Genomic DNA, 27160 nt, shown 5'->3' on the forward strand with positions numbered 1-27160 from the left:
GAAGAGAAGAAAAAGATAAACTCACCAGCAGAGGGCAGAGAACAGTGTAGCAGCAGAGGGAACCAGCAAAGAGCAAAGAGCAAAGAGCAGAGAGCAGTGTAGTAGCAGAGGGAACCAGTGTAGCAGCAAAAGAAACCAGCAAAGAGCAAAGAGCAGAGAGCAATGTAGCAGCAGAGGGAACCAGCGTCGTGTGGCTAAAATGGTAAAGTAACCAGGCAAAAGGACTTTTTGGCTGAAAAGCTAAAAAAATCTACTTCTCATCTGCCCAAAAGTCCTTTTAAGAAGTTGTCATTTTGCTCTCAAATGTAATGCGTTCTCCTTTGCTTTTTAATGAAAAGTGCTTTTTTAACTAAAAGCTCATCTCAGCCGGGTTGAAGAACGGACCCTAAGTTGGCCCTTAATGTGGCGTATTACTTTTCCATTAAGATTGTATTGGTTGTTAATGAATGAGTGACCGAAACATTATAACTCGGTAAAGTTAGTGATCAAAATGTAACTTTTCATAGTTCAATGGAAAAAGAGAAAATTTAACCAAAATTTAGTGATTATATTTGTACTTTACCCTTAATTTTAACTAGTATACAGGGATAGAAAAATCCAAACTGTTTGACATATTCTAAATTGATGTGTTCTGAAAGGGGCAATTTTTTTTTTTGAAAAGTGGATTGTAATATCTCTTACTCGTCTTCGTCGCAAAAATTGGATTACGGAATGCTATAGTAATAAACAGGACAGGAATATGTGAATTTAATTAAAAAATTCAATAAAATATTCATCATATCTCAATCATTCAAACAAACATGCTTTGCATACAATTTCGAGCTTACGAAAGCTTTAAAATCAACTTGAAAACAATCAATGACTAAATTGAACATTTTAGAAAAGAATGGAAAAAGTGTAAAATAGGGGTCACACAACCGTGTAACAGGCTGAGACCGTGTGGCCTTGACTCACATGGCCGTGTATCCAAGTCGTGTAATTCTCTAAGGCCGTGTGGGTCAAAGTGTAAAATTCAACAAATGTCACACGACCATGTGGCTAGACCGTGTAACTAACTGTGATCATGTTAACCAAAACCTCATAATTCAAAACAGAACACACTATCATGTCACTTTCCCGTATGTGACACACGGCCGTGTGTGAGCCCGTGTATGCCTTTAAATACCTTAATACGCAAGCTACCAAATCAGAATTATATCTAGGTCATTAATATACATTTAACTATCATTTAAGTCTAACCAAAATGCATCAAAAACATGCCAAAACAATTCATTTTCCTATTTCTAACCAATATGCCCAAGCCACCATCACACACAAGAAACAAATCCAAAGTATCTCATATTTCATTTCAAAAATAGATAATCTTGTACACAACTAAATACCAACTTTCAATCATCTAACATTGGACAAAAATACCAAATCTATGACCTATAAGATAAATAACCACACACACAATTGACCATTTTACCAAAACATCGCATTCAAAGGTTACCATTCAAACCATAAGTCAGCATATTAACTAGCTAACTACTTATATACAATTATACATTATCATATAACACTTAACTTCAACAAAACATATACTTACAATTCAACTCTTATTATATGTCACCTAATCAAATTAAACGTTTAAAAATATACCAAAATGGAGTCTGAATAGTATGATCTTCGATGTGATCCAACCACCGAGTTCCGCAAAATGTTAACTATAGCAAGCAAAAAACGAAACAAAGTAAACTTTAAATAAGCTTAGTAAATTTATAAATTTAAACATATAACTTGCCTTAATTTTTACGTTTATAAATTAATACAATAACTAAAGAGCCTTTCTTTTACCACAATTCATTCAGCAACATTCAATCTCAATCAAAACTACATCATTCCCCCATTGAACATAAACACTTTTATATTTTAACTAATTTATCTATATCCCTGTCACCACATGTCAAGGTAATCATTTTTTGTACCTATAAACTATTAACTATCCATTCGTTTCGATGTCAATTCTAATTAACTGTTGAACATATACACATCATTTGTTATGTTTAATCATATAGCATTTCAATAATCATGTAAACATATCCATTTTTCATGCCTTAGAAGCATATCCTTTTCCATATATCTCATGGAAACAACCAATGCATTTTCTTTTAAACAATTAGCCCAATGAACTAAAATATAAGATATAGATACACGGGTAACTACACCACACCAAGACACCAGAGTGTAAAGCCCGTAGGCATAAATATCATATCATGTAATGTATCATCCCTCCATCACACTAAGTAGCTCAATAGAGCAATAACTACCCCACACCAAGGTCTCCGTAGATACAGAACTACGTAATCCACAATAAATGCGGGATTACGGCATAAACAATGATATCTCCATCAAAACTTTTACTCCACAACATCTTTTACACATATCTCGTATATACTAGCACGTGATCAACCCTATTGGCATGCCAATTATATCTTATCCTACATTCATCCGAGCTCTAATAACACATTAGTATCATTTATTACAATTCGTTCTATTCCTCATACTTTGAAATGTTCCAATCACAATTCAAAATATAATCACATATTATCAATTTAATTCACTTGATGTCCAAAATTATATATATGCCTTTTAACAATATAACATTACCATATATATATATATATATATATATATATATCATACACATATATACTAAATTTTACATTCAACCAATACTATGCACCTATTTGTATTTATAAAATTCTCATATTTTCCAATATAGTCCTTTTCTCACTTTTTTGTACCAATTGTATCATTTTCTAATACATTTAAACATTATGAAATATACGCTACAAATATAAACATTATAAATATATACAGAACTATACCGTGTGAACTTATTAGGGCAAACAAACAAAAGCGGGAGTATCGGGACTAATCTGTAATTTTCCTTTTCTTCAATTATCTACCATTTTTATCTATACAGTAATTTATTTCCAATTATCAATTCAAACACTTTAAATCATCTCATTTAATTTATATGATTTTTTGTTCATTTTCATAATTTCCTAAAATTTTATTTTTATTCAATTTAATCCCTAAAACCGAAACACACGTAACTTCCATATTCAAACTCCAAATTTTAAAATGATTTGTATTACATACTTCTAAAGCTGCCCATTATAAAAATTACAGAAATTTCAACTCGCTTTTCACAGTTTTACATTTTAATCCCTATGAACAAAACTAGCTTTTAATCTTTACAAATTAATCCATTTATCAAGCTTCTAAACTATTATTTCAACACCAAAATCTTCACAATTCAAAATTATAAAAATATAAAAATTCATAATATTAATTTATATGGCTGAGTAAAAGATAATGCCAGTGTTAGAAGATGATGTTTATGTTGGGAATTCTTGGCATCTCTGTGACTATTGTTTTTTATTCAAGAAATTTACTCTACATACACATACAAAAACTATAGCCAGGGTAATGATGCGATTCCCAGCTAAAAGTTTAGACTCTCGACTTGAAACCGCAGTAATACCACGACATATGTAGTCCAAGTGCACCTGAAAAGCAAGCAAAGAAGGGGTAAACATAAATCACAAATTAAGACACCTCTACTGGACCCTTCCCTTCCACAATATTATCGTACTTCAATCCCTCAACTCAATGCATGGTGTTTGTTATGCAGCGCAAATAAACACTATCAAACTTGTTTCGTGCACAAAAGGATTCCAAAAGTGATCATTTTATATTTTTCCAGTTTATGTTTGCTCTAAATTTTTTGGACAAATGAGACATAAATGTGTTCCTTTGCTTGTATCAAGATGGTCCGTCATTAATTCAAAAACTGAGGGATACCTCAGTGCAATACTTTTAAGGCAGTGTTAAGCTTCGTATTCTTGTTTTGCCATGAAAGGCATTTACCATGTTATGGGGTTCCGTAGTCTCATGGATTCTTTACTAGCTACCGTTGAATTCATTGGCAGCAGTGTACTTAAAGTTTGACAGTGCAGAAACAAAGGGTTCCAATGATTCCTTAGGCCAACCCCAAGCTTGTCTTGACTTAAAGGCTTAGGGCGGAGAAAACCAAATATATATATATATTATATATATATCAGCAAATATTAAGGTCGCCATCAGGCAAACAATGTTGGAAAATTCCTTGTTCTTCCTAATGAGCCATCTTACAAAGGAGCCCGGCCATAGGGAAATCAGAAGATCCACTGGTTGTGATCTTAATTTCGCCGATCATATGGATGATCCATGTATATAAGTTTTCAAATACCATATCCAAGTGGTACTGTTGACTTGAACAATGGAACGGCTCATACCATTAGGACTCGTCATTTCTCTCCTTCTTTTCTTCCCTATTGCCACATCCTTGCCTGCGTCAGGAAGGCCTAGGACCTACATCATCAACATGGACAAATCGGCAATGCCTGCTGCCTTTTCGAGCCATCATGATTGGTACATGTCAACCCTTTCATCCCTGTTATCACCAGACGGCTTTTCCCCATTGCATCTCTACACTTACAACCATGTAATGGATGGGTTTAGCGCTGTGTTATCCCAAGCCCACCTTGACCAACTTCACGAATTACCTGGTCATCTTGCTACATATCCTGAAACAATTGGGCACCTCCATACCACACGTGCTCCTACCTTTCTTGGGTTGAAGAAACACTCTGGGCTATGGCCTGCGGGTGGATTTGGTGAGGACATGATCATTGGAGTCCTTGACTCTGGCATCTGGCCTGAAAGCGAGAGCTTTAACGATGAAGGTTTGCCGCCGGTGCCAAAGAGATGGCGTGGTGCATGTGAAACTGGTACTGAATTCAATGCATCTTACTGCAACAGGAAGCTGATTGGGGCGCGATCCTTCAGCAAAGGCATGCAGCAGGAAAAACAGAATATATCAAAAACAAATGACTATGATTCACCGAGGGACTTTCTAGGTCATGGTAGCCACACATCGTCCATAGCAGCGGGCAGCAGTGCGGTTGGTGCTGAATATTTTGGATATGCCAAAGGAAAAGCTATAGGAATGGCACCAAAGGCTAGGATTGCCATGTACAAAGTTCTGTTCTTTGATGAAAGTTATGATGCTGCAGCAACAGATGTACTGGCTGGCTTGGATCAAGCTATAGAGGATGGTGTGGATGTCCTGTCTCTGTCTTTGGGGTTCTTCGAGACTCCCTTTGATGAAAACCCTATTGCAATTGGAGCATTCGCAGCTTTGAAGAAAGGGATATTTGTTTCATGCTCTGCTGGCAATAATGGCCCTCATGCATATACCATTCTCAATGGGGCTCCCTGGATCACTACCGTCGGTGCTGGAACCATCGATCGGGAATTTGCAGCTCATGTCACGCTTGGTGATGGAGAGTTAACCGTAACAGGAAAATCTGTATATCCTGAAAACTTGTTTGTCTCAGATGTTCCTATATACTTTGGACACGGAAACCGAACCAAAGAACTATGTGAAATATACTCTCTGGACCCCGAAGAAGTTGCAGGAAAATACATATTCTGTGATTTCGACTCCAGCGGCCAAACTAATGCCTATGCACAAATAGACGAAATGGACACAGCTGGAGCTGCTGGAGCTATCTTTAGCTCGTCCGAGGGGCCGTTTTTCCGACCCACGGATTTCTTCAAGCCCTTTGTGTTGGTAAACCCGAAATATGGGGATTTGGTAAAACATTATATAATCAATTCCAAGAATGCAACAGTGAGTATCAGGTTTCAAACAACCCTCTTGGGTACTAAGCCAGCTCCTCAAGTGGCTTACTTTTCATCTCGAGGACCTGATAGAAAATCACCATGGATACTGAAACCCGATATTTTGGCTCCTGGAGTCGACATTTTGGCAGCTTGGGTCCCCAACAGAGGCTTTGCACCGATTGATGACGATGATTATTTGCTAACAGATTACGCTCTCGAATCTGGAACATCCATGTCATGCCCGCATGCGGCTGGCATAGCCACACTGCTTAAAGCTGCCCACCGCGACTGGAGTTCAGCAGCCATCCGATCAGCAATGATGACAACAGCTGAAGTTTTCGACAATGCAAATGGCCGTATCATTGACATGACCACAGGAGTTGCTGGGACACCTCTTGATTTCGGAGCAGGGCACATAAATCCTAACAAAGCCATGGACCCTGGCCTTGTCTACGATATCGAGATTCAAGACTACATCAACTACCTTTGTGGGTTAAACTACACTAGCAAACAGATCCGAACCATCACGGGAATGCGTCAGTTTAACTGTGATAGTGCTACCCTGGATCTTAATTATCCATCATTCATCATTCTCTTGAACAACACTAACACAACCGGCACCACCTTCCAAAGGGAACTCACAAATGTAGCAGAAGGTAGCTCGGTTTATCGAGCGGTAGTGAGGGCTCCTTCAGGCATGAAAGCTGTAGTGCAACCTGCAATAATTACCTTTGCAGGAAAATACAGTAAAGCCAAGTTCCAACTCACAGTGGAGATTGATGTGGGAGTTGGAAGTATACCTGAAAGCGATTACTTTGGGAATTATGGGTTCCTGAGCTGGTACGAGGTCAATGGGAAACATCAAGTTACAAGTCCAATCGTTTCAGCATTCGCACCTTGAAGCCGGAACGCCTGGATATTCCATCTATTTTTATGTTTTCAAGAAGAGAAATAAAGGAGCAAAATATAGAGCAAAGGATTTATAGCTCAATATATCAATTTACAACAGATGTTCCACATTAGTGGTTGATCAGTTACAATGACATGGCACAAGAATTACATGGAAACTTTAAACTCCAACTCCATGCATGATACAAAACAAAACCAGCCTGTCCTATCCATCGGACATGAAACCTTGGCCGAAAAATTTTGACAAAGAAAAGAGAGATCAGAGACCAAGCATAGGTAAAGCATAGCTCAACTCTCTCATCTATTCAAATTTGAAAAGAAAAAGGGGGGGGGGGATTACAAGAAAGAACATGTGGAACATCTAAGCCAGTCCCAAACAAATTTACTAGCACATGGCTCCGCGTAGATGAACACACCCACCCCAGCAGGACTAACAAGAATGACTGTATAGCCACGTTGACCAAGTATGTGAAGAGCCGGAGCGAAATCAGCATGATAGATGAAGGTGGAGGGCTATCAAGGGCAAATAACAACATTTCAACCAAGATAGCCTTATTAGTTGCATCCTTCCTTCCATGAGTCGCAACTTGGTCCAAAATAAAATTTAGAAACCAACTAAATACAAATGAATAAATTCAGTAATTTTTTTTTTTATTTGGCCAACAAACAAAGCTTGTAGTCAATGATTTGGCCCCAAGAAGAATTGTCGTCATTGATAATTCACTTCTAAGTAAGTAAAAAAGAGTTTATTCGTCAAGATTAATGTTTTATTGAAAATTTGATCAGTTATAAGAAAAACACGTTTTTTAAAAAAGTTATTAATAAAAAATCTCAAAATTATATATGAACTTTAGTTTAATTTGTAATTTATTCATGAACTTTGATTTATACAATTTTATACATTACATTAATTTAATTCAGTTTTTGCAAATTACTAATACAATTATCGATATAGCATATTTAAGTTTATATATTGCAATAAAATAATTATATATATTGAATATAAAAATAAATTGATATATATATATTTTTTATAATAGAAGAGGAATTACATAAATTAAACAATCATAGTTCTTAGAGACATAACACCAATAGCATCAGCACCAAGTTGATCAAGAAACGCCACTGGAGGAGAATAATAGAAAACACTTTGTAATGTTTGCTTCCAAGCCATCGATGCTAGTCATCAGCAAGTTTATTACCCTCCCTATAAACATGTTGGATAACCACCTCCCATTCATTTTTCAAATAGTCTCAAGCTTGCCGAATTAAGTTAAACTCCCCATATTTAGCATCACTTGTCGATCTATTAACAACATCAATTCTATCTACTTTTGAGAATCAATCGTCTCTGTCCATTCCTCCAAGCAAGCCTGAGTCCTTCAACCACACCCCACACCTCCGCTTCCCATATATTTATTTTTTAAATGTGTAATTAAATCAAAATTAAAGCTTAATATATACACTTGAACCTCAAGCAAAATTTATATGTAGTTTTGAGATTTACCCTAATAAAAACCGTAATTTTTTTTTTTGTTCAAATAAGAACTGTACACTTGGTGAAGGAAAATGTTTGGGAGTAATGGATAGACTTTGGTCAAAATTTGCTATTAGATCCTGTTTTTTTGTATAAATTGTGAAGTTAGTATTTACTAATACAATTATCGATATATAGCTTGAATCCCAATTAAGACCCAATTAAAGGTTGACACAAACTCAATAACCCTTAACATATACATATGAGAGCATGAGACACAAGGGGTATTTATAGAACAGTATAAAGTTTCAAGGTTCCAGTTTCAATTGAAAATGATGAAAGACAACCCTGAACCAAAAAGGATCGTTCCAACCATTTCCAAGCTATGGTGTTAACAGCAACCCCCAAGATACAAACTTCAGGATGTACAATTTATGCATCGATAATCTAGTTAACAACATATATATGGGCAAGAAGAAAAAGCTGAAACCTTTCCTCGATGTCATTGTTTATGATTTCAGAACCCTCTCTATGGCAGCTATATAGAAGTCCTTCGGCATGGTGCCAACAACAGATTCCCGCTTCTCTCCATTTTTGAACAGCAACACCACCGGTACTGCCTTTATTTCATAATCCTCTGCAATTGGAAAGTCATCGTCAGCATTCAGAATGAAGCAGCTGAGTCTCCCGGCATACTCTCCTGCGATCTCATCAATAATCCGGTGGACCATTCTACAGGGGCCACACCAGCTTGCATAAAATTCTACAAGAACAGGGGAATCACTGTTCAACACTGATTTCTCCCATGTGTCTTTAGTAACAACAGCAGCTGTATATAATCGATGGAACAAGGTCACTTTAGCATTCAAATCTTCTGTACTATCAGCAGAACTCAAACAAAAAAGAAACTAGAAGCAATGAACTGAATATAAACAAGCAAGCTATAAAACCCACTGTGGTCTTGATACTGAAGCAGCATTAGATCATTACCTTTGGGAAACAAAGAGATATCTTGTTCAATAGTTCCTTTCAGCTTCTAAAAGTTTAGAAAATAAATTAAAATAATATCTCAACTGATTCAACCACTATGATATATGACAAAACATTGATCACCCCTAATATCTGATTATAAGGTTATAAGGAGAACTGACCATCTCACCTTTTCCAAAATTCTCTCTTCTATGTAGTGTATTATTTCAAACTTAAAAACATAGCAGGATGTTGGACATCGCAATGATAATTTTTTTAACTGGTAGATCGTATCCATTTTAGCAAAGGAATCACCTTTGGAAACTTCAAAGAGCTCGCATATAGTTTATCTTCACAGCATGTGAAAAAATTACCCTCGGATCTAATCTACCAGGATACAGAGCAACAAATCTTCACGGAATTGGTTCGGACTTTGGATCTACACATATCTGGATTGCATACAATCAGTATATTTGTAGATCCAGTATCAGATTAATCCAGCCAAAGTCAAAAAGAGACAAAAAAAATTCCAAATACCCACCCTACTAATTGCTATGAAATTAATCCGAAAATTCCCTCATATTATGGAGCTATTTTTTACTCTTTCTTTTTCCGCCGTGAATGTCTTGTTCATGGAGCTGTTCAGGGAAGGAAATTAATGATCGAGCTTTTTTGTGAAAAGCTTTAGGAAAGTATCAGTGAAAGACCTTTGTTTGCAGTTATAAATTCCGCCAACTTTACACATCTTTAATTAGCATCTTATTTCCAATAAAAAAACACCAAACATAGGGAAAAGTGAGTGATCTACGATGCTCAGAGTTGTAAATCAAGGCTTCATTGAAGGTTGAAATCCAACATTTTAACACTTGATTGAAATCACCAAATCTTCTAAGTCAAACAATTTCCTAGATTTGTGGCTAGTGATTACAACTGGGATCAAGTGAATATTTGAACAAAGACACACTCTGGTTGCATTAAGCTAGATTTGTAACATTTTGCCTCTAGTTTTTTCTTTCTTCAAGTTTCTGGGCAACCAATCAATCAAACATCACAGGATACGCCACCATCCAACAAAAATGAAATAAAATATCGAGTAATATGTTAAGTGGTAGAATCAGATCAAAGAAATACCCACCAATTCAAAGAGTAGAGAGGAGAAAGTGAATACCTTTGGGTGCACGAGCAGAAAGGGCCTTGGGAGAGAGAGGAGGGGCATTACGAAGCTTGAAGGACCCATTTTTCAAAGGAAAGAAGAAGGTTGAAGAGTTGAGGTTAAAGGGGAAGTGAGAAGCAATGGGGAGGGGAGGAAGGCTGGTGGAAGCAAAATAAGACGGAATAATCGAAATAGAAGAAGCCATTACTGAAGTAAGAAAGAAAGAGGAATCTGTTTGGTTATTTACTTTTTTTTCCGTATCAGCAGGCGCTCACCATAAAACAAAGGAAATGAATTGAATTGACAACAAGAGATGCTGAGATTACTAAATAAATATCACGTTTTCTTTCTGTTCTGTTGATTTTTCGATCCCAGACAAAGGCAAAAAAAAGGGTGGGCCCCTATTAAGTCTGGTTTGTTAGGTGGCTCTGAGGATGGGCATGGGCCCAACAACCCCCGTTCCCTAATTGGATTCAACCACTCCCAATCACAACAACTCCACATGCACTCACTCAGCCTCACGCTTTGAGATTAAATGGAACTCCTAATCCTATTATGGTTCCATTCACTACTGGAGCTGAATTCGACTACCTTAATGTTGGCATGAACCAACGGATTACTTGGTTAATCCTGGATTAAGCTTATGGAAACTGCTTGTCCTTGACCAAAAGGCCTCAAGGTGTGAGTATCCGAAGATTGAGATTTTACAACGATCATAAAATAAACATGACGATGCCAGCATGTTTTCCGTGGCTAATATTTGAGTAACAAGGTGGCACATTGCAAAGAAAATCTGAACCTTGTGAGCTAATACGGGCTTACGGTACCACAAGCATCATGAATATAAACTTGACATGTTGACCTCAATCAAAGACACTGAAACCTTACAACAGGACTTTTACATTTGAAACAAGGAATTATTGATCATGACATGCATTGCATTATTATACAGATTTTTTATTGCATAGTCTTCCTGTTTTCCATATTTTCTTTTCAGGTTAGAAGAGTACGGATTGACAAGTTAATGATTCCATTTACATTCGGAATACACCATATTTGGTATCTTCTAATGGGCGATTCATGGAAGCAGAGATGCAGAGCCCCACAATTTTCCTGGTATCAGCAGGATCTATAATACCATCATCCCAGAGCCTAGCTGTTGAGTAGTACGGATTCCCCTCTCTCTCATATGCCTCCATAACCTTAGCCTTGAACTTCTCTTCTTCCTCACTTGTCCACTATAGTACCAAAATGTGCAAGCACAAAGAAATAAGCATACAAATATAAGCATTTTGCGATGCAATAGAAGAAAAACAAACATTCACTCCTCAAGAAGAAACTAAAAGCTTACCTGAATTCCTTGCCTTTTCTTGTTGGCCCCTTCAATTTGAGACAGCACTCCAGCAGCCTAATTGTTTCCGGAATAGTTCAGTAATCAGCCAAAACTCCAAAAGTTCCAAGTAAACCAAACTAACAAGATAGTCAACAGATGTCTGCATAACTATTAAAATGTCTGGCTACCTAAAGCAGAATGGAGGATGGACGATTGTGGAGTTTATAATAATTTCAATCAGCACATTGATTCATGTTTTAGTAGATAAAGACAAAGAATCCCAGTTATTTATAAGACGAGTAAGCTGCAAGCATGATGAAATTTCATGACATATTCTACACAATTATAGGATGACAGAAATCCAAATTCTTAGATCAGAGAAGATTTAACTATTCTTATTATGTAAGAACGTATTGATTCACCTGTGCACCGCCCATCACAGATATTCTTGAATTTGGCCAAAGGAACAGGAAATTTGGGTTAAAAGCACGGCCACACATTGCATAATTTCCCGCACCAAAACTTCCACCAATCATAATAGTCACTTTTGGCACCTGTAAAATCATCATTCAAGAGAGATGCTGAGGTAAAAATTATAGACATTTGCGGCTGTTGATTTCTATCATGTACCCCAGGTGATATATGTCAAAGTAGACGATGGAACATTTATACAACTATGGAGGTAAAAGAAAAACAATGCAACTTATTTATGCATGGTCCAATCAGTGTATATTATAAGAATGACACAGAACCAATAAACAAAGTTGGAAGATGGTACCTACCTTTGCGCAAGAAACTGCCATCACCAATTTTGCTCCAGATTTTGCAATACCATTTGCCTCGGATCTTGAGCCAACCTAGCAAATGAAATAAATAAATAATCAGTATGGTAGTGCTAATAAATAAATGACATGCAGTCATTTCAAACAAAGTGCATAAATTCTACTAAATCAGTTTGATGAGCAAAACTCTGCATGATTCGTGAATGCAACAACAGAACACATTAGATAGACTTCCATCAAAAAAGTAATGAAAGAAATAGTGGGACCATGTACCATAAACCCAGTGATGTTCTGAAGAAAGACCAAAGGAATGTTACGCTGAGAACAAAGTTCGATGAAATGGGTTCCTTTAAGTGCAGATTCGTTAAATAATATCCCATTATTACCAAGGATCCCTACAGGTTGTCCGTAAATTCTAGCAAAACCTGTTACAAGTGTCTGCACCAACATCATCAAGGTTAGAAGGTTCATGCATATTATAGGAAAAAAGAACTGAAAATCCAAGATATATGCAAGTCCTCACAGTTCCATACAGTTTCTTGAACTCATCAAACTCACTTCCATCAACAATTCGAGCAATGACTGATCGAACATCAAACTGCTGCTTGTGGTCTACTGGTGCAATGGAACGGAGTTCCTTAACATCATACAATGGTTCTTTAAATTCAAGGTTTGCGGGTGGAGATGAACTCAACATCCCTTGTTTCCCAGCCAAGTGCAAGTTCTTAACAATATTCCTCCCGAGAGCAAGTCCATGCATTTCATCTAGAGAAAGATATTAAAAAAATAATTGCAAACGCTCACATAATGCTAAAGTTCAGTGATTCCAGCAGCTGGAACAGAGGATAAGGAAACAATACCTTGAGCAAAATAATCTGAAACCCCAGAGGTCTTACAATGAACAGTAGCACCCCCTAAATCCTCTGCAGACACTTCCTCTCCTGTAGCAGCCTGTCAAAACTTCCCTTTTAAGTATCATCTAATCCAAACAAAAACACATTGGAAGAGATAAGTGCAAGGGAACTAACTTTGACAAGAGGTGGTCCAGCTAGAAAAATGGTACCATTTCCTTTAACCATCACACTTTCATCAGCCATGGCAGGAATATAGGCACCCCCAGCAGTGCAAGAGCCTAATACCAATGCAATTTGAGGAATGCCTTGAGCAGACAAGGTAGCTTGATTATAAAAAATTCTACCAAAATTTTCCTTGTCTGGAAAAACCTCAGCTTGCTTTGGAAGAAAAGCACCCCCACTATCAACTAAATAAACACAAGGTAATTTGCATTGAGCAGCAATTTCTTGAGCTCTTAGATGTTTCTTAATGGTGATAGGATAGTAAGTTCCTCCTTTAACAGTCGGGTCATTAGCCACAAACATACAAAGTCTCCCATGAACTGGACCAATTCCTGTTATTATTCCACCTGATGGTAAAGGGTCTTCGTATAATTCATGCCCTGCAAGCTTTTTACATTAAATTTTAAATAAGAAAGCAGAACCCACCAGATTAAAAAAGGAAAAAAAAAAGACCCAATTTAGAAGAGAAGAAAAGGAAAAAAGAACCTGAGACAATTCGAGGAAAGAAGAACCAGGATCAAGAAGGCGATCGATTCGTTCCCTAGGGAGAAGCTTATATCGGCTCCTGTTCCTTTTCACAGCAGTTTCTCCTCCTCCAGCAAGAACCTTAAATCAAATGATTTTTTTCTTTTAAAGAGATAGCACTAAGAGAAGAATTGGGTATAAATTTTAAAGGGAAAAAAGGAAGTAACCTTGTTGATATGGGATTGAAGGTCAGACAAGAGACGTTCCATGGCATCGGAATTCTGGACAAAATTGTCGGAGCTACGATTGACCCCATCGGGGAGGATTCCTATGGAGAAGCGTTTGGTCTGGAGGTGGTGGATTGGATTAGCAATAAGACATGGGGCTGAATTTGCAGTCCCAAAAGCTGAAATTGAAGCTGCTTTCCTCACCAGAGCCCTTAGCATTTCTAACTCTTGATTGTCTGTCTCAGTTGCCAAAAGAAAATCAAAATTAGCTGAACAGGCAGTCCACTGTAGAGTTTATCGAATACGTCATTTTATGATTTTAATAGTTTATCATCGTCTCCCGTCGGTAAAAGTACCAGGAAAGCCCCTGTATTTAAGTGAAGATTGCATTTTGGCACCTTTACTGAAAAAATAACAAATTAATCCTTATATAATTCGAAACTTGCAAATTAACTCCTCCTTAAAATTTTTTCTGTTAAATGAAGTGAAGTTAAATCCATGATGAAAATTATTTTTTTGGTTAAACTATAAATGGTCATCTAACTATGCCTTTCGTTTTATTTTAGTCAAAAAAATTGATTTAGTCACAAACTTTTCTACATTAAATATTTTAGTCACTCGATGTGAGCATTTTTATTGGACTAGTAAAAAATTAGCCCTATAATATTTATATATTTTTATCAACTTGATCCTAAATATAAAAAATTCAACAAATTTAACTCTCAATGTTTACAAAATCTATTATTTTAGTTCTAATTCTAAAAATAATAATAAATTTCACCCTCAATATTTACAAAATCTATCAATTTAGTACTAAACTCTAAAAATTTTAAAAATAATATTTTTTAAATTCATTTTAGTTGTTTATAACACATTGGCTAACCCATGTGAAATATTGAAATAAGAAAAAGAGTATCCTCTTTCAAATCACCTGCAACAATTTTTTTTACTATAATTTAGGCTTCACACTGGACCAAACCAATTGATTTGAAACCTATATGGAATAATTGGATACATTACTACCCAAACAATTTAACGCCTTTATTTTCTTTTGGATCTTAAATTTTTTTATGTTTTATCCCAACTTTTTAGAGTTTTTTTGCAAGTGACTTGAAAGAGGGTCCTCTTTTTTTCTTATTTTAATATCTCAGATGGGTTAGCCATAAGAATGGAAAAAAAACCTGAATCAAACGAGTTTTGAGCCGATTTGACCCGATAATGTCGGAGGACTTTTTTGTAGTTGGGGGTCAAGGCAAGGTGGGTTAAATTTTAAAAATTGTCGAGTCGGGTTTAGAATGAAACTGCCCACCACGCCTCAGGATGTTTATGAAATTACCTTCTATACATATTTAATATTAATTAAATTAAATTAAAAATCCTCAAAATTTATCACTATTAGTCTCATTCTATCGTCTCTATACTAGTCCCCCTTCACCCTGAAAGGTTATTTCCCCCATTTTCTATTTCTTAATTTTGTAATTTCTTAAAAGAATCTTTGTTCGTTCTCTTCTCTTTTGTGCTATAACCACAGCATGTGTGTAAATATGCATTAGCACACAACTCCAGAGATAAATCATTAAGAAAATCTAATAAAAAATGGTACCAAAAACCTTTCATTTTTAATTTTTAATTAATCACAATTCTACTAAAAATTAAAAATAAAATTAAACTTGGGCCGGATCGGATCAAAGCTGGTTATACTATTAATTTTCAGGTTTGGGTTTGGAGTGGGTTAAATTTTTTAAAGTCGGAGCATAGTGGTAGAGCATCGGGGTGAGGCAAGGCAGGCAAAAGAGAGCCTGCCTCATTGCCATCACTAGTTAGCCAATAGGTTATAAAGGACTAAAAATGAACTTTTTTAAAAATATATTTTTTTTTAAAAATTTTATAGTTAGGACAAAATTGACAAATTTTTTAAATATTTAGGACCAAATTTATTAATTTTTTTATATTTAAGATCAAATTGATAGAATGTGCAAATATTATAAAGCTAATTTTATTACTAGACCAATAAAAAAGCTCAAATCAGCTCAAAGTGATTAAAATATTAAATTTTGAAAAGTTCAATGATTAAATCGAAAAAATTAATAGTTGAGTAACCAAAATAGAGCAAAATGTATAGTTAGGTGACTATTTTTATAGTTTACCTATAAAAAATAATTTTCAGCATGATCGACGTCATTATTTAATAGAAAATGTTAATGAAAGACTAATTTGTACATTTCAAAATGTATAAGGGTTAATTTGTAAATTTTTTTCAGTAGAGGGCCGAAATGTAATCCATCCCTAAGTATAAGGGATTCCTCAGTATTTTTACCTCTCCCGTCGCGTTTGCGTGTAATTCATATCCATTTCCATTGGATCCTGAAAACGCAGCGTTCTACCCACTCTCCTTATACTTTGGATGCCACAACGACACCATTGTGAGTCACTGTGTAACTGTAACATAAGAGTGTTACAATTTTTTGTTTTTCAAGTTTTACGGGTTACAAGTAATTTAACTCTCATTTCAACTAAAATTCGGGTAATTTACATAGTTGGTGCTTTAATTATTAGCATGTTTTAGTGCACACTATCAAAACTTTAACAATTCTATATTCAAAGCCCGCTTTAAATATTAAAACTCAAATTTCAAATTTTGAAATTTTAATATTACAAAATTTACAAATAGTTAATTTACAAACTTATGTGAAATTACACGAACATCAACAAAGTTACAGCTGGTATCAACAAACTTGCCTCCTTCAATTTGCTTAGCGAACTCAACTGGTATGCCACCTCCATGTGTCCCTACACCTGTCTTTAACAAGTGATGTAGCGACGCACACCCGACTTGACTGTCAGGTCCGAATATGAAACATCACATTCATTGTCGAAGCAACTCGAATTAGCTTCTTTTAAATAATCAAGACAATTATCAATCAAATATCACAATAAACAAAACATTCATCAGGTCTATAAACATTTACAAGTCATTTAAAACACTTTAGAATCATTTTAAACTGAGTTCTATGTGTTCGGGGATGACTGGGACCAAATTCGAGTCTCTGGGAGTCAAAACAAGGGAGATACCCTATTTTAATATACTTGTACTTGTAGAAGTTTGACTTCTACCGGTATAAGGCCCTGCTATTGTTCATTGTCTATTAACTTAATTGTACAGACACATCTGTCCACTTCTAGCGATAGAAGTTTGACAGGACCCAAAACTTACCTAGTTTAGTCCAAAACATTACCAAGTCATCTCGATACATTAGGGGACATTATAAACAAGTTCCAAACACCATTCTAAGCATATTCAAAACATCTTTAAAAACATGGTCACAACATGTACACATCATCACAACTCCATACATGAAAAACAACTTACTTTCTATAAACAACACTTCAAAATTTGTATAAACATGTCAAAATGAGCACCATACCAATTCATATCATTCCATATTAATTGTCATTTAATATATCTCATTTTTCATAATCCCTATTAACTGGACATGGACTCAAGACGGATATACAAATCATCCAACCATGCCACTAATATAACTGACACTTAGTGCATCATCGAAATATCTGAAGTAACGTGCGCTCCATGTCTTATCGGTATAGTGTATTTGATATTTTGAAGCATATATAAATTACATGTTATAAGTCATTACATAACAATTTCATCCCATACTCAATTCATTTGCATGTGAATATTTATCATTACATGACATTATCATGCTTTCTCGTATTGCTTGCCACATTCATTTCATATTCATACTTTTGCCTTAAATCATCACATACATATCAATATATATATATATTTACATCTCATATACAACCAATATAGCAATTCACATCATTTACTATTTGAAATCACATTTTACTCATCATATATCACATTTATCTCTTATCTATATTTTTTTCTTTAAACAAATTATACATACAACTACACAAACTTTCATCACAAATGCAACAATTCACTATATTGCAAATACTTATCAATCATGAGACAAGTAGTTTTGTTACCTTAATAAAGTTATTACTTATCAATACATACATACATATATTAGATTCAAGGTCATGAAAGCACAAACCGAAATAGGACTACTCGTTTACAACCTTTGCCTTCCCTTAGTCCCACGACGTCCTGACGTCGCCTTTAGCTACGTACAATAAATTCGACCATGGAAACAATATTAGTTTCACTCAAAACTCAAGAAACACATAAATTAAACATAAATTGTATTTTATTTATTTATTTTAGTTCCTATAAGCCCTAGTATCTGAAATGCTCGTATCTTTCAATTTTTAGTAATTATAAACCAATTTCATATTTCTTCACTAGGTACCTCTAGCTTTCAATCCATGACATAATTTTCTAATAGGTTTCAATTTATTTAATTTGGTCCCTAGTATAAAAATTAACTAATAAGCTTAGTTTAAATTCTAATTTAACCTTTAAATATAGTCCTAATATATACCAAGCCTATCTTTCATAAATCCATCATTATTAAGCTTCAAGTTCACTAAATTCATTAATGGAAACTTGATTAAAACTCAATAATTAGAGATTATAACACATGGGCATGAATTGCTAAGTTTAGGTTGTTAACATTCTATAAAAATCATCAAAGAAAACTCTCTTTGGCTAATTTGGACCAATTACGGATAGGAGACTTGTGAGCTTTTTTTCTTTTCTTTTCTTAAGACATGGATGACACAACAAGGGAGGAAGACCAAAAACATAATTCTATCCCTCACTCACTATATATTCATATATATATAATTAGTCCCTAATTAAACTTGATTAATCAAGATTGGATGGTCATGATTTAATCTCATTTAAGTTAGTGGGATTTCAAGGTAAAAGATGAAGCTTAGCCACTTAATATGTTTCTCATGTAGTCCAATATCAATATGGTCCTTGGTCAAATTTATAAGTAAGTCCACTTGCATTTTCTAAATAAAAATTTAATAACTATTACACTTTTACAATTTAGTCCTTGTACTATAATTAATGACATTCTCAATTTAATAACTCGAGTAATCTAATAATATATTTTCGTACTAAATACATAATTTCTTCCATTAATAATTTCACTAACTCGATTTACGAAATTCAGCTATGAAATCATATTTTTCGATACTGGCTAAAATCAGGTAGTTACAAGTGAGCTACATACCATATACCATACACGTGTCTCCGTTAGGTAAACCTTAGGCATCAGTCAACACCATGGCGAACCGTTGCTAAACCTAATATGTCATATACTCGACTTAGAATGTCACATGTAGGGTCTCGGGTGCTAAACCCTTGCTAAACCTTCGTCAGGTGCATGTAGGGTCTCAGGTTCATTGATTACCAAGCTATCCTAATATGTCATATACACGACTTAGAATGTCACATCACCGTCACTGCAAGGATAGAAGATATAACTTTGTTGTCAGTAAGCCCAAGACGCGTGAATTCCCTTGTCTCCCATATATAAACCCAATCACAACACCTGATAGAAGGCAGAGACCAAGAGACTTAGAACCTTCTCCCCCTCCTACTTGAACTGATCCTTTCAATTCCCTTCTCATTCACCAAGAACAATAGCTCTCTGCCCCAATCTAGGTAAAACATCACCATCACAACCTTCTTTTCCTTGTTGATTTTACATGTCAACAATCTTGAATATTTTTAATACCAAAATAATACTAACATGACATCTTGGTAATAAAAATAAAGACACGAGAATATAATGATGCCAATTATTCCTTCACTTATGAATTTTTTATTAATTTATAAGAGTTATGTTTATATGTAATTTTGACATCTAAAATATTATTTATATATTAAAATTAAATTTTACAAATAATTGATACTAATTTTTAAAAGTATTTAAAATTGATATTTCATATGTTATAATATTCACAAATTTGAATATCATTTAAATTAACTTATAATTTACTTTATCTCATGTTAAAATGTATTTTTTTACTTTTCACAGTATTTTTTACGATAATACTAAACACTTAAAATATTAAACTACACTTTTCAAAAACATTTTTATAGTAATTTTGAAATGTAATTGCCTAAATCATGTTTGAGCCAAAGTTTATAGTGGTAGCCATGGAAAAAATTAGTTGGATCAAGTTTGATGCTTGGTAAAGTTAAAGACTACGATACCAAAAAAAAAAGGTTATTAAAATGAATTGTTGAGAAATTTCCATTAATAAATTGGAGTGATGATTTGAGAAGTGACCATTACTATACCAACCTGATTTTTAATAGTGTAAAAAAAAACAGTTTTGGGTCCCCTTTTTCGTAAACCAAGTCCTTAAATATTTAATAGAGACACTTACAGAGTTAGTGTATTATTGAATTGGATTTTGGACAGCCAATTTAGTCGAAATTGTGGTTAATTAGGGCCCATGGACTAAATTTAAAGTTCAATCGCTATAGATTTTTAATTAGTAAATGACTTGGGGACTTAAATTCCAATTAACAAAAGTTCAAAATAACAATTATACCGTGTTAAATGTCATATAAGTGGACGGTATGATTAGGGGACCATTAACTTAAGAAAAATAAGGTTTAATTAACTAAATTAAGGTTAATTAAGCTAAATTACAATTTAATACTAGTATATAAGTTAATTTTTGGTGGAAGGAAAAAGAATTTCATCTCCTTCAACCGAATTTGAGAAAAAAAGAAGAAGAAGAGCTTGACGCCATAGCCAAGGGTTTGGAGCTCTTTGGCTTAAATTTCAAGTAAGTCCCTAGCTATTTTTCTTTGATTTTTATGGAATTTGAATAATGAGAGCTTGATCTAGCTAACCCATGCACTAATTTTAAAAAAAATTAGAGTTTTAGAAAGTTTCCATGATAGAGAATTGAATGATTTTGGTATTAAATTGTTAAAAATTAAGCTTAGTATTTGAAAATGAGTAAGCTTAATTGTTAGTTTAGTACATTAGGGATCAAATTGAATAAAATGAAAAATTTCATGAATTGCTTGTAGGGATAGAAAATAGAGGGTTATTAATGGGATTTGGTGAAATCATATTTTAATTCAAGGCTTTAAATTGAAAGTTATGATTGTCCTAGTTTTAGGGACTAAATTGAATAATTTAAAATTTATAAAAAATTGGCATTTAATTCTGTTTCGATTGAAATTTGATAATGGGATGTGTTTTATGATTATTTCTAGCTAATGACAATACCGAATTATCGAAAGAGAAATGAAAAGTGAAAATTGTTAATGAGTGACGTGCGAAAATCTCAGTTTGTACATTTATAATTTAAGTTGTATGCATTGTTTGCATTTCATGTTACTTGCATATGAGAGTACCAAGGTAAGTATATAATGATAATATGAGTTGTTGAATTGAGCTTGAATGTGAATTTTTGGAATAAATGACTAAATTGAATAAATTGTTAAATAGTAAGAATAGCTCTAAATATGTTATGTGCCATGGAAATTGTGTTAACATGTACGGAAATGCTAAGAAATATATGTGAAATTTTATTTAATTGGATTGTGATGGTGAAAATTATTGAAATATGACGTGTACTAAGTTGTAAAAAGGAAGTGAATGTTGATACCCTATTAACTAGTCGGATTGAGTTGGATGTAGTTGGCATGCCATAAGATTGAATTGAGTACGAGATTATGTGCCAGTATGCACTTCGTGTGCTAGATATGCATTTATGTGCCAGTATGCACTTTGTGTACCAGGTATGTGTTTTGTACGCCAAGATGCACTTTGGTACCAGTTTGGTGTGTTGGTTGGATGATCCAAGTATCCGTCCAAGTCCGAGTTAGGTTAATATGGGTTACAAATTGTAAACTTGATAAATGAATTATAAATTAGTATATTTGGAATGAATTGTGATTGAATGCCAATGAAGTGTTGTAATCTACAGTTGATCCTATAAATCAAATGAAATTGAGCCCCGGGGGCCGGGACAGATACAAACGAGTCCGTATAAGATAGTGAGTTGCATCATGATGAGGAACCCCCGATGTCGCAACGTCAACTCAAAACTTTAAATTTTTTACACTTTGGTCATATTTCGATTTTGAGTTAGCAAAAGAGCTTTCGTAAGCTTGTATAAGACCCATAAATGATTATGGATTGTTTGGTACACTTGTTTTAGTTACATTTGTATGTTTAACGGTTTATAATTAAATGTAGTTTGATCGTAGTTACTTTGGCAATGAATGGGACATCTTGTAACTCGAACCTGACGATCGGGTCGGGTAACGAGGTGTTACAATTACATTTAACACTACGCAAGCCACATAATTTGTCTTATTAATTTGTAGGCATGTTTGATCAAAATATTTTGATTATTTGTTGGCATCTTTTGAGGATATAGTACAACCAATATTTTGTTTATTATTGGAGAAAAGGTTGAATAAAGCAAAGTTACGTTTCAAGTATTTTTATGTGGTTATTATATACTAAGATATGCAATCCAATAAGATATTGGTTGACTTTATGATCTTTTGCATCCTTATATTAAGGATAATTAATTTGATTAGATTTGAGTAAATCGAGATGAATTAAAGGTTACTATGTGAAGATGGATTCATTCTCTAAATATGAAATGCTTGTTCAATTTTGATAGATGTTTTATTGTTGAGGCAAGTTTTTCTGAACTGACTACCGAATTGCCAACGGTAATGGCCATCACGGCTAGCACTGTGACAATCAACATAACTTTCCATTTTTGGAGTTGACAATCTTTTCAACAAAATTAATTGGGTAACAACTTTAATGATTTTGTGGATGTATGTTGGCTCATATTTTATGATCTATCTTGTGGATAAACAAATATTTAAAGATTGAATCAATATGAATCAAGCAAATCAAGTCCTTGTTTTGTGGAGATTAGTTTGACTAATTTGAAGACTTTTCTTGGAGATCTTTAATTTATTCTAGACCTTATGAGAATATTTATAAACCCTTTTTATGAGGCTATTTTAGTGGTATCTTAATTGTAATTTATTTTTATCCTAGCAAGCAATCTTATATATTAGAGGCTTGTGCAAGTTAGAAGAGTAGTTTCATATAGCACTTATCTGTTTATTGAGGAACTTGTATTTAAGAATGCGTTGAGAGTAAAAAACAAGTTTGTTGCTTGGTTTTGCAAGAGGAGAACTTCGAGGTGAGCAATCCAGATCTTTAGGTACAAAAGTGAAGTTTCTATATTAGGGAGTGAGGGGACTTAAATCACTTGTTGTAATAGGATTAAAGATAGTGGATTTTCTCACTAAGTTAAGCTCTACAGACATAGAGAAATCGAACTACGGAAATAGTCCACTGTGTTATTGTTTTCTCAATTTTATCATAATATCATCTGAAGTGGGCACTACAACCATCACTTATGAAATTTATTTTTCTTAAGCAATTATCGGTTGTAGGTTTTAACACAACATATATAGACAAATCTTAACTTTGTAAAATCATTTATTTGATTTGATATGTTAAAAAAACAAATCTATTTTAAGATAAAAAATAAAAAAATCTTCATATTTTATTTTATCTATAGGATAAATTTGTTTTTGACGATATATTTTATATTCGCTATGCTTGAAAATTTAAATTAAAGTTTTATAGATATAATGATTCAACTCTTAACTTGTTCAATAGCTGAATTGAGAAAGATAAATTGAGAAATTGAAATTTGAAGTGCTTTTACTTCTTATGGAATATAAGTTAAAATTTGTGCTTACATGAACCAAATTTTGTTTTTATTTAATTTCTAATTAATTTAAAATTTTATGATGTAAAAATAAATATTTTATATTTAAAATAGTGGAAAGAACTTACAATTTTATATAAAAATATTTTAAAAAGAATATCATTTAAGAATTATTGATTAATTTTTATTTACTTGAAAATTTATTTTTTAAAATTATTCATGAAAAAGGCTTTGAAATTTACCAAATAACTTAAAATTTTATATAAAAAATATTTTTATTTCCTTGAAAAATTCAAATATGTGTAAAAATTTACCTCAAGAATTATAAATATGTAAAGCGTTTATACTAATTAATATGTAAGAATTTAAATATGATTATAACATCATAAAATATAAAGATGAATATAAGACTAAAGTCAGTGTACCTGACATTTTTCAGATTGAAACACGAGCTATATATGAAGGACTCACTTTAGCTTGGAAGAAAGGGTTTTGTAAGGTTGTGACTGAAAGCGACAATGCATTGTTGATTGAAATAATTGGGAACGATTATGTAGCTGATAATAACCTTTATGAACTTCTTTAATACATTATTTAGGCAAGCAAGACTTGCAACCCGTGAGAGCATAATAGACTAACAAATTGCATGGCCAAAGTTATTTCCAGTGACCTTAACAGGTTATCGACTTTTGAAGACCCACCTGATCATGCTCAATCTTTTTTTTGAAGAAGATGCTCATCGAGCAATGGTTAATATAGACTCTCATCAACCTTATTATAGCTAGTTCTTTGAACTTGTGTCTTTTCTACAAAGAACAAAAAGGTCATGTGAATACAAACATGACATATATATGATTTTGAAAACTTCCATTGATGACATTTATTAAAGTTGGTCGTTATATCCCATCTAACTACAACGTGATTGGTTACAAGGGTCGGTGCCTTAAAGGTATTTTAATTGGAAAAACAAGTAAAAAAATCCTAAAAGAATAAAAACAACCACAAAAATAACTAAAACAAAAAACAAGCAGTAAAGAAACCCCTTTCTCGATCTGTAGAAATGAAATGGCCTTACAAATTCTTCCACCTCACCTATCATCAGTTATTGGATCGAGCTTCCGACCTTCCCACATCATCGAAAATGGCACATGTCTTATTAAACCCAATTCGCTCCTTTTGATTTGTCGCCATCGGAGTCAAAAACTGAACAAATCCTCCTGTAGCAAGAAAACCCATCTCACCTTGCACCTTGCATGGCTTCTCTGTCCCTCTCCACCTCCGCTTCCATAGCCCTTGGTGCCTCATCTATCAAAAACATGGTAGTCGCATACCTTTTTCCTTCTCCGTCTAACAAGTGGGCTACTTCATTCCCTTGGCGCGATATGTATCTGAATTCCACCGATCTAAAACTATTAATCCGTTCTTTAATCTTATTAATCAAAACACTTACTATCGATTTGTCTTTCTCATCATGCCTTAGTTTTTTAATGATTGTTAGTGCATCCCCAAATGCATTTTGATGAGCCCCTTCATGGAAAATACTGTTGCGATTATGCCATACTGCCCAAAACATAATCCCCCACATCTTGCATGTGCTAAACTATTATTCACAAATTCTTGGCCTAACTACAACTTCCAATTGTTTGTTTTGTTGGAGGATGAAAGCAGCACTTCTAGCTCATGTAGGATTTGGTTTTGTTATTGGGTAGTCTCTGAACACGTGCTCGACCGACTCCTCAGCCCTCCGACAGATAGGACAATAGCTCAGCACAACAATTCTCCTCACCTGAAGATTACCAAGATCAGTAAGAAAATAATTATTAGCAATCTTCTAACATGTAACTTCGATTTTGCTAGCAACATCTGGGCTCCACAAGTTTTTTTGTAGAAAGCCTTTAGCATTGTATTTTGATTTGTTGAATCTTTTGTTGTTGTATCATTGTTTTGTGCCATGAGCCACTTGTAGCCATTCTTGGCCGAATTAACTCCAGTATTATCCCTCGCCACACCAACTTATCCATTCGAGCAAATCGAGAAAGTGGAATTGACACAATTCTATTCACCTGCTCACTATCAAACAACTTATTCAGCACATCCAATTTCCAGGTAGTCGAATTTGCATCAATCAAGTCTGCCATTAATGTATAGTTAATATTGATGTCTTGACCCCTCACCTTTCCCTGTCCAGTTACAAGTGGCCATGAATCATTCTAGATATTTATCACCTCCCCATTACCCACCCTCCACCCACAGTCATCATTTAAAAGCCTTCGAGCACTCCAAATGTTCTGCTAGGTATATGAAGGGTAAAACCCCAATCTTGAACTCATAAAATCACCTATCTGGTAATATTTAGCTCTCATATATAACACGAGCAAACAAGCTACTGGCTTCGTCAATAGTCTCTATGCTTGTTCCGCTAATAATGTTGTATTAAATTTGCCTAAATCCCGAAAGCCTAAGCCACTATCACATTTTGACATACATAATAGTTTCCATTGGCACCAATGTATCCCCCTCTTTGTTCTACTATTGTGCTACAAGAATTTGCTCATAATACCCTTTAATTCTTGGCACAAAGTAACTGACAATAGAAAACACTGCATAGCATATATCGGGATTGCTTGCAAAATTGTTTTAATAAATACCTCATTTCCCCCTGTCGAAAGAAGTCGCACATTCCAACTCTCTATGCACTTGAGAAACCTTTCTTTGAAAGTAACGAACGCTTCCTTCTTGCTTCTCCCAATAAGTGCCGGTAGACCCAACTATTTTTCTGGATTACTGGAAACTTGATCACCCAACATATCCCCAATTCGCTCATGCAACATGCTATTAACATTCTTGTAAAAAAAAAACAAGTGACTTATCAAATTAATTACCTGGCCAGAAACCCCTTCATACTCTAACAAAGTCGCTTTCATTGCACTTGCGCCCTCCTCACTTGCTTTACCAAAAAGAATACTATCATTAGCAAAAAGCAAATGAGTCACCGTCAAACCCCGCCTTCCCACTCTTTCTCTCTGAATTGAACCCTCCTCTTTCGTCAAATTAAGCTAGCTCTATAACCCCTCTGCACATATGAGAAATAAGTACAGGCTTAAAGGATCTCCTTGTCTTAGTCCTTGAGTAGGTAGAAACAAATCCCCCCTAATCCCATTAAAAATAATTAAATATGACACCGTTTTCATACACTTCATCACAAGCTCAATCCACCCCCTAATAAAGCCCATACGTTCCATCATTCTTTTCAAAAAAGCCCTAATCTACCCTATCATAGGCCTTACTCATAATCAACTTTAATGCAAACGATCCTCTCGAACCCTTCTGCTTATTCTTGAAAGCATGCAACAACTCATATGCTATAATT

The 27160-nt window shown here is 34.4% G+C and overlaps 3 protein-coding genes and 1 long non-coding RNA gene across 4 annotated transcripts; 2 read left to right on the top strand and 2 right to left on the bottom strand.

Annotated features, from left to right (window-relative positions):
- The first annotated feature begins 4309 nt into the window (after positions 1 to 4309).
- On the top strand, positions 4310 to 6619 carry LOC105784946 (subtilisin-like protease SBT3). Its single transcript, XM_012610882.2, has one exon. The coding sequence runs from the start codon at positions 4310 to 4312 to the stop codon at positions 6617 to 6619; it is 2310 nt and encodes a 769-aa protein (XP_012466336.2).
- A 1748-nt stretch (positions 6620 to 8367) lies between these two features.
- Positions 8368 to 10536, bottom strand: LOC105762815 (thioredoxin M3, chloroplastic). The gene is made up of 2 exons (XM_012580735.2): positions 10242 to 10536; positions 8368 to 8933 (listed from the first exon to the last, which is right to left on the bottom strand). The coding sequence occupies exons 1-2, from the start codon at positions 10429 to 10431 to the stop codon at positions 8614 to 8616; spliced, it is 510 nt and encodes a 169-aa protein (XP_012436189.1). The 5' UTR covers positions 10432 to 10536; the 3' UTR covers positions 8368 to 8613.
- Positions 10537 to 11064: 528 nt separating this feature from the next.
- Positions 11065 to 14409, bottom strand: LOC105762814 (methylcrotonoyl-CoA carboxylase beta chain, mitochondrial). Its single transcript, XM_012580734.2, has 10 exons — positions 14110 to 14409; positions 13904 to 14023; positions 13370 to 13804; positions 13202 to 13292; positions 12865 to 13106; positions 12615 to 12779; positions 12342 to 12416; positions 11982 to 12113; positions 11578 to 11634; positions 11065 to 11464 (listed from the first exon to the last, which is right to left on the bottom strand). Exons 1-10 carry the CDS (start codon positions 14326 to 14328, stop codon positions 11261 to 11263), a joined length of 1740 nt encoding a protein of 579 aa, XP_012436188.1. The 5' UTR covers positions 14329 to 14409; the 3' UTR covers positions 11065 to 11260.
- Positions 14410 to 24651: 10242 nt separating this feature from the next.
- On the top strand, positions 24652 to 25729 carry LOC128035402 (uncharacterized). Its single transcript, XR_008191860.1, has 2 exons — positions 24652 to 25109; positions 25459 to 25729. It is a non-coding gene; the product is annotated as an uncharacterized LOC128035402 (long non-coding RNA).
- Positions 25730 to 27160: the final 1431 nt, after the last annotated feature.

This window comes from Gossypium raimondii, chromosome 12 (assembly GCF_025698545.1).
Source record: "Gossypium raimondii isolate GPD5lz chromosome 12, ASM2569854v1, whole genome shotgun sequence".
Lineage (NCBI taxonomy): Eukaryota > Viridiplantae > Streptophyta > Magnoliopsida > Malvales > Malvaceae > Gossypium > Gossypium raimondii.

What these genes read in the sequence shown, in the direction of transcription:
- LOC105762815 (XM_012580735.2), bottom strand. Translation starts at nt 10,431, where the DNA reads ATGGCTTCTTCTATTTCGATTATTCCGTCTTATTTTGCTTCCACCAGC. An exon ending in TTCTGCTCGTGCACCCAAAG is followed by an intron (nt 8,934 to 10,241) that starts GTATTCACTTTC and finishes GATTATATACAG; the next exon opens with CTGCTGTTGTTACTAAAGAC.
- LOC105784946 (XM_012610882.2), top strand. Translation starts at nt 4,310, where the DNA reads ATGGAACGGCTCATACCATTAGGACTCGTCATTTCTCTCCTTCTTTTC.
- LOC105762814 (XM_012580734.2), bottom strand. Translation starts at nt 14,328, where the DNA reads ATGCTAAGGGCTCTGGTGAGGAAAGCAGCTTCAATTTCAGCTTTTGGG. An exon ending in TCAAGAAACTGTATGGAACT is followed by an intron (nt 12,780 to 12,864) that starts GTGAGGACTTGC and finishes ATGTTGGTGCAG; the next exon opens with ACACTTGTAACAGGTTTTGC. An exon ending in AGAACATCACTGGGTTTATG is followed by an intron (nt 12,417 to 12,614) that starts GTACATGGTCCC and finishes TTCATTTGCTAG; the next exon opens with GTTGGCTCAAGATCCGAGGC.